General features: G+C 38.2%; 2 protein-coding genes and 1 long non-coding RNA gene across 6 annotated transcripts in view; 1 reads left to right on the forward strand and 2 right to left on the reverse strand.

Moving 5' to 3' along the window:
* Positions 1-17,511, reverse strand: part of LOC105392697 (dedicator of cytokinesis protein 1-like) — an 80,580-nt gene that overhangs the window by 47,476 nt on the left and 15,593 nt on the right. For all 4 annotated transcript variants that reach the window (XM_048630699.1, XM_048630698.1, XM_048630697.1 and 1 more), the window contains exons 9-16: positions 16,692-16,815; positions 16,117-16,320; positions 15,451-15,549; positions 14,805-14,882; positions 12,892-12,990; positions 6,093-6,282; positions 5,356-5,504; positions 3,774-3,937 (exon numbers count right to left, since the gene is read on the reverse strand). In XM_048630699.1, the coding sequence (XP_048486656.1) occupies positions 3,774-3,937; positions 5,356-5,504; positions 6,093-6,282; positions 12,892-12,990; positions 14,805-14,882; positions 15,451-15,549; positions 16,117-16,320; positions 16,692-16,815 (1,107 nt within the window). The remainder of the gene's footprint in view (positions 1-3,773; positions 3,938-5,355; positions 5,505-6,092; positions 6,283-12,891; positions 12,991-14,804; positions 14,883-15,450; positions 15,550-16,116; positions 16,321-16,691; positions 16,816-17,511) is intronic.
* On the reverse strand, positions 4,342-5,097 carry LOC125490689. The gene is made up of 2 exons (XR_007267840.1): positions 4,758-5,097; positions 4,342-4,556 (listed from the first exon to the last, which is right to left on the reverse strand). It is a non-coding gene; the product is annotated as an uncharacterized LOC125490689 (long non-coding RNA).
* LOC125490688 lies at positions 11,181-12,680 on the forward strand. The gene is made up of 2 exons (XM_048630700.1): positions 11,181-11,435; positions 11,502-12,680. The coding sequence occupies exons 1-2, from the start codon at positions 11,238-11,240 to the stop codon at positions 12,309-12,311; spliced, it is 1,008 nt and encodes a 335-aa protein (XP_048486657.1). The 5' UTR covers positions 11,181-11,237; the 3' UTR covers positions 12,312-12,680.

Consider the following 17,511-nt stretch of genomic DNA (forward strand, 5'->3'; position numbering starts at 1 on the left):
CACCACCCGCCGCTGCGCGCGCGCGTGCTGGCCGCGCCCGCCCCGCCCGCGCTGCCGCCCGCCCCGCGCACCGTGCGACGGTTTCATGCTGCAGACTATGATGCTGTTAACACAGCTCTTGCTTCAGTTGACTGGGATCAGCATTTATCTGTAGACTGCATTGAGGCTGCCGTAGATAATTTTTATACTGTCATTAATGAAATTATAGATAGATTAATTCCTAGTCGTGTCGTTCGTGATGAGATGAAATATCCTAGGTGGTATTCAAAACCGTTAATAAGCTTAATAAATAAAAAAAATAAAGTTCATAAAAAATGGAAAATATACGGCAGGCTATCCGATTATGAAAACTTCTCATCGCTGCAACGAATACAAAAAAAAATGGAAACTGATTGCTTTGATAGATTTATTTCCAACGCAGAAGATAATATAAAGATAAACTCCAAACATTTTTGGTCGTATATAAAATCGAGAAAAAGTATAAATGAAATCCCAGACACAATATACCTGGATGAAAATAATGTTGGTTCGGACGGTCAATCAATAGCAAATATTTTTAACAAATTTTTCCACTCAGTGTTTGAAAAAGAATCCACTGTAAACGATTTAGATGATTATGAAGGTAACTATAATAACACAACATTACTATGCACTGTAGCTATAAATTTTGATACGGTGGAAAAATATTAAAAAAATCTAGATACTTCTAAGGGATGTGGCCCAGATGGTCTTCATCCCCTGTTTCTAAGACGCTGTCATAAAGAACTCGCAATTCCAATCACGGTCTTATTCAGGATGTCTTTAGAGACCTGTATAGTTCCAATTAAGTGGAAACAGTCTCTTGTTACTCCCATTTACAAGGGTGGCGGTGATAAGCATAATGCTAACAACTATAGAGGTATATCTAAGCTTAATGTTATTCCAAAATTATTCGAAAAAATTATATACGACGTTATGTTTCCTTCAGTTAGACCGTACCTGATAAATTCTCAACATGGTTTCATCAATCAGAAATCAACAGAATCAAATTTGTGTGAATACATAGATATTTTATTGGATGCTATGGATAACGGATTTCAGGTGGATGCCGTGTATACCGATTATTCAAAAGCTTTTGATAAAATTCCCCATAATATATTAGTTAAAAAACTCGATTTATTTGGTATACACGGCAACCTACTGAGATGGCTAGATTCTTACTTAAGGAACAGGTCGCAAGCAGTTTCTATTAAGGGATACTTATCATCTTTTATCCCTATTTCTTCTGGTGTCCCCCAGGGCTCTCACTTGGGCCCCCTTCTCTTCAATATTTTTATCAATGATGTAACTAATATTTTAAATAATTCCGACTCTTTATTATACGCTGACGACACGAAAATATTTATGAAGGTGAGTTCTTTAGACGATTGTCATAACTTACAAGCAGATTTAAATAATTTAATACAGTATTGCAATAAAAATAAAGTTAAACTTAATATCGATAAGTGTTGTGTCATATCTTTCACAAGAAAAAAAAACAAAATTTTATATGACTATAATTTTCAAGATATAAGTTTAAGAAGGGTAACCGAGGTGAGGGACCTGGGAGTCCACCTCGATAGTGAATTATCGTTCCGGAGACACTACGATATAATCACAGCAAAAGCATATAAGATGCTGGGTTTTATTTTTAGACAGAGTAAAGATTTTAAAAGCCCCACCACTCTTATCTTGCTTTTTAACTCTTTTGTTAGGTCCATACTTGAATATGCATCGACGGTATGGAACCCTCAATACCAAAATCACATATATAATATTGAAAGAATACAAAATAAATTCATTAAACGTTTAAAATATAAATTTAAAAATTTCGATACCAACTCTTTTCTTTCACTTGAAACCCGCCGTGACATGAGAGACCAGATGTTTTTGCACAAAATTATCAACAACCATATTGACAGTCCATACCTACTTGGTAAAATGGCTTTTTACTGTAAAGGCAACTCCCGCCATCCAAAGACCTTTGTTATTAAAAACTGTAGTAGTAACTATACTAAAAACCGCTTCGCTATAAGAGCTTGCGAAAGTTACAATAAATCACATCATAAAACTGATATATTTAGCGAAAAACTCATTAATTTTAAGAAAAATTTTTTTACTAACTTAAAAATAGCGTAGTAGTAGATTTGTCTGTGAGTAACTTATCATATAAATACATAGTACAGTGGGTAATATACCTAATTATATAATTATTATATAAGTACCTAATTATATTGTTGATTGTTAACTTCTTAACTTTATGCATCTTAAGCAGTTCAGTGATGTTCTGAGTATTTAGTAAAAAAATAGGTGTGAAAACTTTATTGGCTTGTGTGTAAACCTTATGTTAATTTATAATATGTAATAGTATAAGCTGTTTGTTTTCCAAATAAAGAAAAATTAAAAATTAAATAAAAAAATACGGGTCCTCTAATTTTTAATAAACTATCCGAATAGCTAATAAAAATATAGGGTAAAGAAAATGAAATGTTGTCCATTGTGAAAATAATTATGTGTATTTATATTTTAATAATGTTCCAATTTATTAACTGTGTTCATGTCATGTATGTAGGTAGTTAGTCCAGTACAAATTTAATGTTTATGTTTTGTATTGTATTGTGTATGTTTGTGAATTAGTGTGAATAAATGGTATGAATTTGAATTTGAATTTTACCCCATTCGGTCGTCACGCAAGAACAAAAACACAGTTCATAAACAGTGCACTTCGAGACCCCTCCAATCTCTGGCAGGCAAGTTAGAAATAGAACAACAACACAAACATAGAAATATTCGCAAAACGAGGTATATGGCTAAACACTACCCCATTCCATTGGTTCTCCATTGCTAAAATGCTTCAGCAAATCAGCTTACTATCATTTAGATTAGATAGAACGTAGTCGGTAGTAACTTAATGTCGGCGGCTGGAATCAATATGATTATCATAATTTTATAATTTGTGCAGTAAACATGACGGTCGAATGGTGTAGTGGTTAGTGGCCCTGACTGCTGATCTGACCTGACTGATCCAGGGATTCATTGATAGAACTATTTAAAGAAATTAACATTCTTACAGTTCCATGTCAGTTCATTTTTTCCAATTTAATGTATGTACGAAAGAATATTTCAACTTTTGATACAATTGGCAGTAATCATGACATTAATACTAGGAACAAGCATAAGCTGGCTTTTCCAGCGATGCGTCTAGCGAAAGTTAATAAATCGTTTTTAGGGTACTGTATTAGATTTTATAATAAGCTTCCAACAGAAGTTACTCAAATGCCAGAGAATAAGTTTAAGTGTTACATTAAAGAGAAACTCTGTAAAAAAGCTTATTATAAAATTGATGATTACTTAGAGGACGTTAATGCATGGCTGTGATAAATAGTTGGCTCTGCTCATAGTATTATAATAATAATTATTAAGCTTATAAGTATTGTATACTAACTAGTGTCTTTTTTTGAAAAGATGGCTCAGGAGTTTCTTGCCTCCGTTCTTCTCCTTAGACAGAAAGAGCCCCCCTTATCCGAACGGAGAGTAGTTTGTAAAAATTGACGTTCATCAGAAAATTTTATATTTTTACGATGAATAAAAAATTATGAGTTTGAGTTTTGAGTTTGATCAGCTGTACGACATCCATAACACAGGTTCTGCCTAGCTTGGGGTCGGATGGCCGTGTGTGAGATGTCCCCACATTTTTATTTATTTATTATTTATTTATGTAATGGGGACACTAGTCTCTGTGTACACATACTCACTCATAGAGCATGGCATTGCAGAAGGGCCCCTGCACATAGGCCCTGAGCACGGGCTGGAAGGGCAGGTACTTGTGTTCCAGCACGAGCGACGCCACGCGCAGCAGGCAGTCTAGCGCCAGGACCGTGGTGCTGCCCTCTGTGAGGGTGGATATGGGCTCGTCCACCTGACGATGAGGGGAGACATTTGTTACTGTGGTGAAATATCGCTGAAGATAGCTGAAAAGGTCTTTGAAATATTAGTCACTTTAACCCTTAATCAAATGGATGATTTTTTTTGAGAAAAATGTAAACCATGTATGGTTTTTAGGTAAGTTGGGTCCGTAGATTACGAAAAAAATGATTTTAATTTTTTTTAGTGGGGGGAAAGGGGGGTTTTGCGATGGGAAATAATTTCCCACTATTCGTAATTGCAAAGCAAAATAATATCAAGTGGGAAACTATTTCCCACTAACCGGTACAGATCACAAATTTTGTTTCATATTTACTACAGTTTCTATACAAGCTAGTTGCCGCTACTTTGCTTGCTTTTTTATAAATTATTTTTTGTGTTAGAAAAAAAGCTATAAAATGATACAGAACAATATTTTAATAAGGAAATATGCAGTCGTCAAGTTGATTAAGGTAACTATCGGGAGGAGAATTAATACTGTTGGCATAGCATGAGTCGTCTTCCGAATATGTGCCTGATAAATCAGAAATGTCAGCTATGTTTTCGACAGTTTCTTCTAAATTCTTCGTAGTAAGCGATATTTTACGTTTCTTTTTGTCCATTTTTTCAAAATGCTGCAAATAAATAAGAAGAATCAGGGAGTCATAAACCGCTTATGTACTTATCAAAAACCATACATATTATTTCCTTCAATAAAGTAACATTATTATTTTATGTATAGATAAATTTAGTATATTTTTACTGCAGGAACAAATAGTGGGAAAATATTTCCCACTTATTTGAACCTACGAAAAAGCAAGAAACACCAGTTTTACCGTGCCAATCACCATAAAATCCATTTATAAAACAAGTTTAGTTTACAATAATATTGTAGTTAGGTACTTAGCAGATTTTTTTCTCCAAAAATTTTGAAATTATGTCACGAGAACCGGTTTTTGACACAGAAAAATTGAAATCGTGATTTTGACATTGACGTACGATGACAGCTTGCGGTTTTTTTTAAAGTGATGCAATTAATAAAATTTAAAACTTAATCAAGATTATTTTGTTTCTAATGTTGGTATTGATCAGACTTACCAGTAAAAAAATAAAAATATTTTTTTCGATTTAGACGAAGTGGGAAATAATTTCCCTGTATTTGATTAAGGGTTAAAATTGTAGACGCCCCTTTCCGACTTAACGAATTAATTATAAGGGTTTTTTGTAACAGATGCATAAAATTTAAGAGCCTACATCTGACATACAACTGTGGCTTGAGTGGAGGGCTGGTAGCCAACGATTAGCGTTGGAAATGTCTATTTAATACTATTTTCGATACCGCGATGTAGAAATTCATATTAATTAATCGCACTCCAAACTGCTTATTTCGCTTCCGAACTAAATTGTAGAAACGGACTCCACAGAACTACATACCTGCGTCAATATCTGCGTGAGTGCGTCCAGTATATCCTCTAGTAACTTGACGACCTCCTCGCCGGGCACTTGTGTGAGTCTCTGCAGAGCCTCCGCCAGGGTGCCTTCAGCCAGCCGCGTCTTCCACTTGAGCACGCCCAGGATCTCCTCTGTGGGGACATAGGGAGGTAAACATATGTAAATAGAATTTGGTATGAGGCTTATACCCAGCAGTGGGCAGATACGGGCTGAAAATTATGATAGTGATGATGAAACATATTATTATGATATAATTATTAAAGTTTGATGACTGCCGTGAGAGACAGTTTATGCTTTATGATTAGTCGCATTCAATGGCTTGTCAAGACCAGTTTATTTCGTTCTTGTGTACTAAGCACTATGTGATGAGATTGGTGCGTTGCGTGGTCTTTGACTTATTCGGCTAGCGTGCAGTGATACAGTTCCAATTACACGTGAGTAGTAGCTCTGAGGATCACTCTCTAAATCGAAGAACGAACGAACGAACGAGAATAGTCACGCAATCAGCACACATAATATAACGGTGGTTTCGTAAGCTTCAGAGCGCTGTGCTAACCACTCATCTCGGCGTGATAATTCGTGCGTTCCTTCGTCGATTTAAAGAGTGCTTTTCCTGTACGTGCCTCGTTGCGTGAGCTTGGTGGACGTGAGCGCGGTGGCTACAGGCACTTGTACTGTATCTGAGGGGTTATTGTCTGTATGTGAGTAGCAGCTGGTACCTCGTTGCGTGAGCTTGGTGGACGTGAGCGCGGTGGCCACAGTGAGCGTGTCCCTGTACACCAGGGCTAGCGGCCCCCGCGTGAGCCCGCGCTCGCAGCCGGGCGGCAGGTCCGCGCGCCGCTCCGGCAGCCCGAGGCACGCCGCCGCCGCCGCCGCCGCGCCGTCGCCCGACATGCGCTTGTACTCTATCTGCAGGGGAGGAAGTATGTGTTAATATGTAGCGGAGAACAGGGAAATTGGTGTCAGAAGCCGGCCATTTCGACAAACTTGCGAGCCTAAACAGCAGCCAGGTAATTCTTCTTTTGTAACAGCATAAAAGGACAAAAAATTATGCTCAGAGTGGTTTGTATAGCATGCCATTCTGACCGGCTAATCCTTTCTTCACGAGGCGGACCTAGTCGCGCTTATAATGAAGAATAGGTGAGAGGCAGACGTTTGGAATGAGTACAAACATTTTCACAAATGTTCACAAATCTAGATGTGCTAAATCTAGATATATGCAGGTTTCCTCACGATGTTTTCCTTAACCGTAAGAGCGATGGTGTTGAGTTCATTTTCTAGTAGCAAATAAACCATCAGTAAGAACGCACGCTGCTCATCATTTCTCCACCTTTAAAATACAGTGACATAGTAAAATCAACCTAATTAACACCCACATAATGGTCCTTCGAGCCGGATCAAAGTTGTTTACTACAAATTCGCCGGTAACCAGCCCGGCCGAGAACAAAAGAATTCTTATCTATCGTCGATTGAAGTCGAGAAAACAAGTGTTAAAATTCAAATAAAATTAAAGTAATGCAAGTGTGGACATTAATTTAAACAGTGTTAACTTATGGACTAACCAGTGCTTAAAAACGAAACCTAAAGAACTAAATACCTAATCAAAGTGTGTATAAACGCTAAGTGAATAACTATTATAAGAATTGACTTTGTGAACGTGTAGAACATTAAAATAGTGCGATATACCTACCTAACACTTTGGACTATCAAACGTAAATATAGTGTTTATGCAAAATGGAAGCGGAAAAGGAACTATTGCAAATTTTAGAAGATAAAATATCAATGCTACAAAAAGTGTTAGTTAACTTCAAGAAATGTCCTAAGGCTAGGCTTACGAAAGGTTACATTACCGTGAGACTACAAACTATTCAAGAATATTGGCGAGACTTTACGAATGCACATTTGGCCCTAACTAGAAAAGTACCTAAACAAAATAGACAGAATTACCCGTACTTTGCAAACGACGAGTACTACGAAGTTGAAGAATTATACTTGAGTTTACAAGCGGATTTGACTGACTTATTATCCGAGTGCTCGCCGTCAGCCATCAGCCGGCAGTCAGCAGGCGCAGCCAGCACCAACATGGAGGCCGCTGACGCGTCGCAGGTCAAGCTACCAAGGATACAGCTGCCTACATTCTCAGGGTCTTACGAAGAGTTCCCGGCCTTCAAGGATTTGTTTACATCATTAGTAGACAACAATGTTACACTTAGCAATGTCCAAAAGTTACACTACTTGAAGAGTAGCATCAAAGGAGAACCAGAGTCGTTACTGAAGCACATGCAAGTTGTAGAATGCAATTACGAACCAGCGTGGAAACTGTTACAAGAACGATACAACAATATGAGACTTATTACCAACTCTGTGTTGAAGCGATTATTTAACCAAAGGAAGATCTCTGCACCTACAGCTGACAACATTCGTTCACTGTTAGACACAACTAGTGATTGTCTAAACAGCCTGAGAAACCTAAGCATATCAACTGATTCTTGGGATCCAGTCATCATATTTCTGGTCATTCAGAAGTTGGACCCAGAGTCACATCAAGAATGGGAACAATCAGCTTTCAATGGAAACAACGCAGAACTACCTAAGTGGACGGAGTTATCAAGATTCTTAGAAACTAAATATCGAACACTGGAGCTAGTTAACCCACCACAGAGGCAGAAGATAACACAGAGCCAAAACAGAGAAAGAGAATACAAAGTTCATGTTTCTACGGACACCAACAGTAACAATAACTATAACAACAAGGAGAAATGCTGCTCAATGTGCAAAGAAAACCACACCTTATGTCATTGTAGAGAGTTCATATCAAAGGTACCAAGAGAGAGATGCGAGTTCGTGAAAGGCAATAAACTATGTTTCAATTGTTTGGCCCTAGGACATTCAGCTTTTAGATGTCGACTCAGAATGTTCTGCCGAGTATGTAAGAAGCGTCATCACACGCTACTGCATGAGACCTATCAACCAAACAATGTGGAATGTCACCATGATACAGCTACCAACGAGAACAACAACGACAATGAACCAGTCTCAGAGTTATCAACCAACATAGCAACCAACACGTCTACTGCGCTCCTGGCTACAGCCCTAGTACCAGTGACAGATGAATCATCAGGACGTGTCACCATGTTAAGAGCACTAATCGACAATGGATCACAAGCAAGTTTTATTAGTGAGAGAGCCGCCCAGTTACTTAAGCTGAAGAGGATACCCTGTAATGGTACAATCACTGGCGTCGGCACAACAAAGACAACAATCAAACACGTAGCACAAATTGAGGTTCTTTCAAGCCAAGATAACAAATTCAGCCTCAAATTGAAAGTTTATGTAATGCCTACGCGTTTAACATCACAATTACCAACGAGAGTTATCTCTGAACGCACCTGGTCACACATCCATGGTATAGCTTTAGCTGACCCCGGCTTCAACCAACCTGGACCTGTAGACATGCTGCTGGGTGTGGAAGTGTGTGCCGCAATTATGAAAGGCGAGATTATCAAGGGTCCCCCAGGCACCCCTAGTGCTCAAAATACCAGCCTTGGGTGGATTCTCTTCGGGCACATCACTACAGAGGAACACAGAGATGAATATACAGTAATGCACCATCAGATTGATCTGGAAATAAACAGTATGCTAAAACAAATGTGGGAATTGAATGATCATGAGCAAAAGATCCTAACCGCAGAAGAGAGAAGATGTGAAGAAATATATGATTCAAATCATTCCAGAACAGAAGATGGCAGGTACATTGTGAAGTTGCCTTTTAAAACAGAGAATAGATTATCAATACAGAATGGATCGAGAGACATAGCTCTGAGAAGTCTAACGCAACTAGAGAGACGCTTCGAAAAGAATCAAAAGCTAAAGGAAGAATACACAAAAGTGATAGAAGAATATCTTGAGATGGAGCATATGGAAGAAGTACCTATAGAAGAAATCAACAAGCCATCTGTATACTTACCTCATCATGCAGTTATGAAGGAAGAGAAAGAAACATCAAAATGTAGAGTGGTATTCAACGCCTCATGCAAGGGAACCAACAATACTTCCCTGAATGATGAACTGCTAGTTGGTCCACAACTACAAGAAGACATGCGAAGCATTATAATGAGATGGCGCATGCATAAAGTTTGCTTCGCTGCTGACGCAGTTAAAATGTACCGAATGATATTAATAACAGAGGAGGACAAAGATAATCAAAGAATCCTATGGCGTAAAAGTAAAGCAGAACCTGTAAAAGATTATCGATTAAACAGAGTAACATTTGGAACGGCTTCAGCCCCTTACTTAGCCGTTAAAACTCTGCTTCAGCTAGCTAAAGATGAAGGCCACATTAACGAAGAAGCAGCTAAAATAATCAAAGAAGATTGTTTCATGGATGATATAGTATCTGGAAAGGAAACAGTAGAAGACGCAATCAAAACAGCTAAAGATATAGAGAAGATATTACAGAAAGGAGGTTTCATATTACAGAAGTGGTGCTCAAATGACGTAGATTTCCTGAAACAATTCGAACCATCAAAGATTAGCACTCATGTCAACATTAAATTTGGCATAGATGGTATCATAAAGACACTAGGTATCATCTGGAACATGGGAGAAGATGTATTTCAATATCAAAACAACTTACCTGCTACAGCTGAATCTTACACGAAGAGAAGTATCCTGGCAGAAATACAAAAGTTGTTCGATCCTCTCGGATGGATTGCCCCGGCGATTATCCCTGCAAAGATACTCATGCAAAGATTATGGTTACAAAAAACTGGATGGGACGAAGACGTAGACGAAGAAGCAAGAGAAGAGTGGATAGAACTTAGAGAGAAATTTCAAGAGCTGGACCAAGTACAAGTAAAGAGATGGCACGAAACGACTGAAAGCAACAGAGATCATACATCTATACATGGTTTCTGTGATGCTTCCACCAAAGCCTATGCAGCAGTAGCATATCTCAGAGTAGAAGACAAAGAAGGAAATGTAACAACCAACATAATAGCCGCTAAAACTCGAGTAGCACCGCTGAAACCAGTAACACTCCCTCGTCTGGAACTATGCGGTGCAGTACTGCTTGCAAAGATGCTGAAACAAATAAGAGAAGCCATGAGGATTTCTGAAAGTAAAGTTCATGCTTGGACAGACTCCACAATCGTACTGTCCTGGTTGTCTGGAGATCCAGCAAGATGGAACACCTTCGTACGTAATCGAGTTGTAACTATCTTAGACGATGTTAATAACAATTGGCATCATGTCCAGACTCACGAGAATCCAGCAGATGTAGCTACGAGAGGCATTGAAATAGCAGATTTAAAGGAACACAAACTATGGTGGAAGGGCCCACAGTGGCTAAGAGAGAAAGAAGTCATCTACAGCAAACCGGCATACCTGGAAACAAACCTAGAAAAAAGAGAAAAGATAAAGATTAATACAACAATAGTAAATGAAGATGAAAACATAGAGAAACAATTTGAAAACATGGAAGATTTATCACAACTCCTCATAGTCATCACACACTGCAGAAGATTCATGCGATACAAGAAAGATAACCTGAAAGAAAGACCTATAACTACAAAGGAACTTAATGAATCACTAAATGCATGCATAAAAATAGTTCAAAGAAATAATTTCGAAGAAGAAATAAACAAATTAAAAGAAAACCTTGAAGTCAAAAGGGAAAGCAAGTTGAGTTTACTAAAACCATACATGGATAATGAAGGAATAGTAAGAGTGGGTGGAAGACTGAGACACGCAAACATAGAAGAAGACAGAAAACACCCCATCATTATACCAAGTGAAGGTTATACCTTACCATATTAATAATCGCTGATGCACATGCAAAAACGTTACATGGAGGAATCCAACTTATGCTTGAGTACCTGAGATCAAAATATTGGATTCTGAAAGTAAAGAATTTAGTAAAAACGAAGATACGTAATTGCTTAATATGCGCCAAACAGAGAGCATTAGTAAGAAACCAGCTGATGGGAGACCTACCGACAGCCCGAGTCAACCCAGCCAGACCGTTCTATAATAGTGGCGTTGATTTCGCGGGTCCTTATCAAGTTCTAATGTCAAGAGGCAGAGGGGCAAAAACATGCAAGGCATATGTGGCACTGTTTATCTGTATGGCCACGAAAGCAATACACTTAGAACTTGTCGGAGATCTGACATCAGAGGCATACATAGGTGCATACAGGAGATTCATCTCAAGACGAGGCCGCTGCTCGCACCTATGGAGTGACCAGGGAAGAAACTTTATCGGCGCAGACAAGGAGTTAAAAACAGCATTGAAGGAGGCTAAACTAGATTTTGAAGGAGACATAGCAGAGACGCTTGCCAAAGATGGAACTCAATGGCATTTCATTCCTGGATATAGCCCTCATATGGGAGGCTTATGGGAGGCGGGCGTCAAGTCCATGAAGTACCACATGAAAAGAATCCTGACCTCTCACCTCACGTTCGAAGAGATGTCTACACTCCTGTGTCAGATAGAAGCCTGTCTTAACTCTCGGCCCATATCTACAATTGAATCTGAGTCTGAAACAATAACACTAACACCAGGCCATTTCCTGATCGGCGAAGCGCCTGTGACCGTTCCAAACCCAGACCTGAAGTCAGTGAAGGTTAGTCGACTGACACGTTGGCAACATCTACAGAAACTCCTATCAGACTTTTGGCAAATATGGCAGAGTGAATACCTCGCACGATTACAACAAAGACCAAAATGGCTAAAGAAAGTACAGGAATTTGAGAATGGACAAATTGTACTTATAAAAACAGAAAACCTGCCACCCGGCAAATGGAGTCTCGGCCGTATCGTGGACAAGCACCCGGGCGCTGACGGAGTCACCAGAGTGTACAGTGTGAAGAGTGGTAACAGTGTAGTGCAAAGACCTATGAATAAATTGTGTTACTTACCTATAGACACTGCCACTTAATTATTTAATATTTTCAGTAGCTTTGTTTACCTAACTAATTCTAAATGAAATAAGTTGCATGATCAAATACTTAAGTTAAAATGTTCTTATTACCTAACGTTAGTTATTGAAAAATTTAGTATTTACTTAATCAACCTTTAAGATACAGTCCACAGAGTTAAAATTCAGTTTAAATAAAAATGCATTGTAATTTGTAAGTAAAAAAGTATGTATTCAGTCGAGTAAAGGATCTATCATATCAATTCTATCTATTTAAGGCCATTAGCATTGTATAATCACTTTTTTAAAAGGGCCTTTAATAAATGCCCTTTGGGGGGCGGTATGTTGAGTTCATTTTCTAGTAGCAAATAAACCATCAGTAAGAACGCACGCTGCTCATCATTTCTCCACCTTTAAAATACAGTGACATAGTAAAATCAACCTAATTAACACCCACAGATGGTATACATTGTATTTAAATTCCAATTAACTCATTGGTACATGTCAGCACCGGGGTTCGAACCCGCATCTGTGGTGTGAGAAGCGGGCGCTTACCCGACTGAGCTACCACCGCTCCGTTAGGTGACCTTGAATGTGTTACCTTGTAGACGTTGAGCTGGTGCGTGTCGTCGGGCACGGTGGTCCCGTCGCGCTGCATGAGGCGCATGTAGCTGACGGCGAACGGCTTCTCGCTGCGGTCCTGCAATTGTAGGGCTTATTACATAGGGAGTAAGGGTCATTGTGGCTTGGCACGCCACGGCCTGTGGCTACTGTTGCTTGACGAAGTTTCGGAGAGCTGTCAATATACTGACTTTGATTTGTACAAGAGTAGGATGGTTGGATTCTTGATCTACGGCGCGTAGCTGGATTTATTGAAAAGGACATCGAAGGGTTCGAAGTGTAGCAGTAATATTTATGTTGGCTGATTATTCATTGAAACTAACATCGTTAGCTTGTTAGTGATTTTAACCTCTAGAATGCCGTGTGCCAGATCTGTCCCAACCCCCCTTGTCTGCCTAGTGACAGATCTGTCCCAAGAGCACTTCATCGCGATTTTTGTGATTTTAGTTATTAATTACCATGAAATAGAGTATTAAATCACCTGTAATTTATTCTATATGAATGAAACAACCATCGACAACATTCATTGAGTCAAAAACTTCACTTGTTTACTAGTAGCGCGAAATTCAAATTTTGGTACCTTGAACAGTCCTTGTACACGCGACTGTTGGTAATAAAATAGTTATTTCGTATGGAAAAAACGTCAAAAGGTAAGTAAATACTATGTTTTCTTGTTATTTATTCAATTTTGAAGGTATAGTGATAAATCAATAGTATAAAAAAATACAAAAAATCTAGTTTTTATCGAACTAAAATTGTACCGGATTATTGCCTGAAAGGTGCGTAACTTTGTAACCTGTTTTCTACACTGTTATGTAAAAACATCAATATATAATTTATTTCATTTATAAAGATAATTTTATTGATAATACATATTTATATCGGTTTATTCAATAAATAGCCAAAATATTAGAGAAAATCAATATATATCAAGGTGCATCCAAAATTCACACACACACATACGCAAACAAAATGGCCGCCGCTCGTGTATGTACACGAAGTGCGTTGGGTTTTTATACAGCGTGTTTTATTTTTTAGGATCATCGCTCTAGTGAACGTGAAGTTTAGGCTCTTTAGAATGATATCGATGTGTAGATGAGTCTGAGAGGGTGATCACCTGTCCTATTTATATAAATAAATATATGTATTTATATATGTATATATTTATAGTATCATATTTGTTGAAAGTAGGTTAACACATAAGTAAATATGATTCAGTAAGTAACATACGTTTAAGTTTTTATAATTTAGTATGCTAAAATACGTAACATTATAAAAATATTATCATTCTTGTTTTATTTCATCAAAATTGAACACCCTTGATTTGGGACAGATCTGTCACACGGCGCACTGGAGCAAGCTCTTGTCACGCACACATGCACATGTACAGAAAATGGAGTCTTTTGAAATAAAGCAAATTATAGTCTGTTTTCAAAATATAAATTATAAATCTATTTCCTCTAGAGTTTATACTTTATTGATATCAGTTGATAGCTATATAATCTCTTCAAGTAATAAGTATAAAAAAACCTGGATTGAAACTAAAATTATATTGAAATAGAGGTATTTTTCTGTGATGGGTGCAGTTTCAAGTAAAAATCTCTAATCAATGACCTATAGAAATCAAATAAAACTATTATAACCAATAAAATTCATTGTAACATGTTCATTAGCTATCTGACAATAAATTACAATCGGTACATTATTGAGTACCAAACAATAATACCCAAATATTCATATAAATGTGATTCCCGCGCGGGCGCTCTCTACTGCCAAAAAGCGCCGGCAGACGGCGGTTACATGTGTGCGCGGCTGTTCGGCATACGAAAGGTTAAATAAAGGTAAGCTGATGTTAAAATTTATTTCATCGCGACAATAATTTTTATATCTCACCTTAGCTTCGTTCGAAGAGCGATGTCGCGCGAATATCACCAAATGTGACTCTTTGAACTCTTCTATACCGATGCACACCTACAACAAAACATATTTATATGTAAGTATACAAGATAAATACAATTACAATTATGAAAGTTTAAATGCGAACAGTTACATACGAGGTAGGTACTCGTAGGTAGACCACAGTTTGCAGTACAATATTTTATGCAGAAATTAAGTATCTTGAACATAAATATTCTTCCACCCATAGGTTGTCTTGAAAAAATCGCTTTTAGTGATAAGACCGCCTTTTTTGTGTTTGTATTTAAGCTTTGTATAATCTATTCTAGTGTACAAATCCTAACTATCCTAACTAATATTATAAATGCGAAAGTAACTGTGTCTGTCTGTCTGTTACTCTTTCACGCCAAAACTGCAGCACGGATTTGAATGAAATTTGGTATACATATGGTCTAGACCCTGGGAAAGAACATAGGCTACTTTTTATCCCGGAATTCCCATGGGAAAACTTTTTAAGGCGAAGCGAAGCTCGCGGGAATAGCTAGTAAAGAATATTCTATCTATTCTATCTTGTCAAATTTGAAGACTGTCAATTTGACTTGCCACACTATAAGAAGCATAACACAGAATCAGTAATACATACCTTGAATGTCTCGTTCCACCGCGGCTTGTCGTCGTGGTAGTAAACCAGCGATGTATACTGGTCCACAGGGGGCACGCCACACCCCACCGATATCGCGCCCTGGAACCAATGTTGACAGTTACTATACAGATCACTTATTATCTTCACCTTTAGTCTTATAAATACAACAACCAGTGACTACAATAAACTACATGCCACAGCGTGAAAACACAGTTAGACATAGGTTTTTTTTGTATAAATGGGCGAAATGGAGCATATATGGAATGAATTAATTAAGAGTGAATGAATAAGAGAGAAACCAATTCACATTTTTCCCAATTTGCTTTCTTATCTTCTTTCAGGTCTATAGGTCAAATCTTCGATATACAAGTAAATTTTGTATAGCCGCATACAGACCGGGCCAACGAACGCCAACGAACGGGTTTCGTTGACCTTCGTTGCTGCAATCTGCCCTGTATTATGTATGATAAATATCCATCGTTAGGATAACAATTGGCGTTCGTTGTCCCGGTCTGTACGCAGCTTAAAGCGAACGATGTTCATTCGATAAATAATATTAAGCACTATCTAAAAGTTCCGTTAATCCTCTGTCAATTTAACGGTAAGCTGTAGGCGCCGCCGCACAGCGTCACGTACAGGTCGTTGTCTCGACAAGGGGTACGTTACCGGGTGTATCTGCCCGGTGACGGTGACGAGCGCGGCCTGCAGCTGTATGTTCCGGTGGGCGGCGCCCTGGCAGCTGTAGGCGCCGCCGCCCAGCGTCACGTACAGGTCGTTGCGGGCGTCCCCGGGCAGGATCACCTCGGGGAGCGACAGCGAGCGGGCCACGGCCGTTGTGCCCACGATCAGGTGCGGGTTCTGTTCGCGGATCTGAAAATGATGAGATGTGAGTGCAAAAAGTTGTCAAATAAGAACGAACTGATAGGTTCAATGGTCTATAATGTACTAAAAAACTTAAATGTATAAAATACTTACAATTGGTGTCAAGAAATCAAGAATAACAAATTGAGGGCGCGCATGTACGCGCTATCAGCACATAAAGTCTAATAATATGTGAGTGGCTCACACAATATGGTAAGAAATTTATTTCTTTTTATTTATTTATTCAATATGCTTTATCCCGAAACGAGATTATCTAAGCTTAGACTTACAGAACGCCAGGCTAGATTTGCTGAAATTAGGAGGTACATTTCCCCAAAGGTTCTTGAAGCATCACTCCCCGTCAGAAAAGAATAGTCTACCTGCAGTAGATCTCCGTCCAACAGTTGTAGAGACACCCACAGTCCCTGCGTCTGCTTGGCGTCCTTTGGTTCTCTGTTGGAGATCAGCTTCTTCACGAGAGAGTCGAGGTTTTCCTTCTCCAGTCTGGAAATGTTGTGGCATTAGATCAGATCATTGTGTTATAAGAAAAAAATTATGAGAACCTACCTTAAAAACATTTTTTATAAAATTTATTATGTATAAAATGATTAAGTATAAAATGTGCAAAGTTGAACTTACTATATTTCATTTTAGATTATAAGTAAAATGATGTTGTTATATGTCAAAAAATTCAAAATTCAATTCAAATTCAAAAATGTTTATTTGCGATAAATACGAACATGTATACATTAAACGTGATTGGTGCCTCTTTTTAAGCAGAGCCTGTGACAGGGAGCACCGCTCTTCCTTAGCTTACAGTTAGTGCAAATAAGCAATTAAACAGCATTTAGGTACTTAACTATGTAGCTTACCAAATGTAAAAGAGAAAAAACATGAGACAACTATACTTAAAATTAAAATTAAATCTAATCTAATTAAATTTAGACAGTTTAGGTATTGTAGGTAAGTATATAGGTAACAGTTTAATATTTTAAGCATATGTACGGTGGCCTGCGCCTAAAAGTATACAGGCGGAGTTTTTAAAATAGCGATCCCTGATGATGAAGGGGCCAGCTACATCTATTATAAATCCGGGGACGTGTTGTGTGTGATGTGTGTAGCAGTGGTGTTTATGTGGATGTGCTTGAGCAGCACGTGAGCTTGAGATCGCTATTTTAAAAACTCCGCCTGTGTACTTTT

The sequence above is a fragment of the Plutella xylostella genome, chromosome 26 (assembly GCF_932276165.1).
Source record: "Plutella xylostella chromosome 26, ilPluXylo3.1, whole genome shotgun sequence".
NCBI classification, from domain to species: Eukaryota; Metazoa; Arthropoda; class Insecta; order Lepidoptera; family Plutellidae; genus Plutella; species Plutella xylostella.

Bases quoted from the DNA above. Each gene is read 5' to 3' on its own strand.
- LOC125490688 (XM_048630700.1), top strand. From the start codon at position 11,238: ATGCTTGAGTACCTGAGATCAAAATATTGGATTCTGAAAGTAAAGAAT. The intron at 11,436-11,501 runs GTTCTAATGTCA...TTTATCTGTATG, and splicing joins ATTTCGCGGGTCCTTATCAA to GCCACGAAAGCAATACACTT.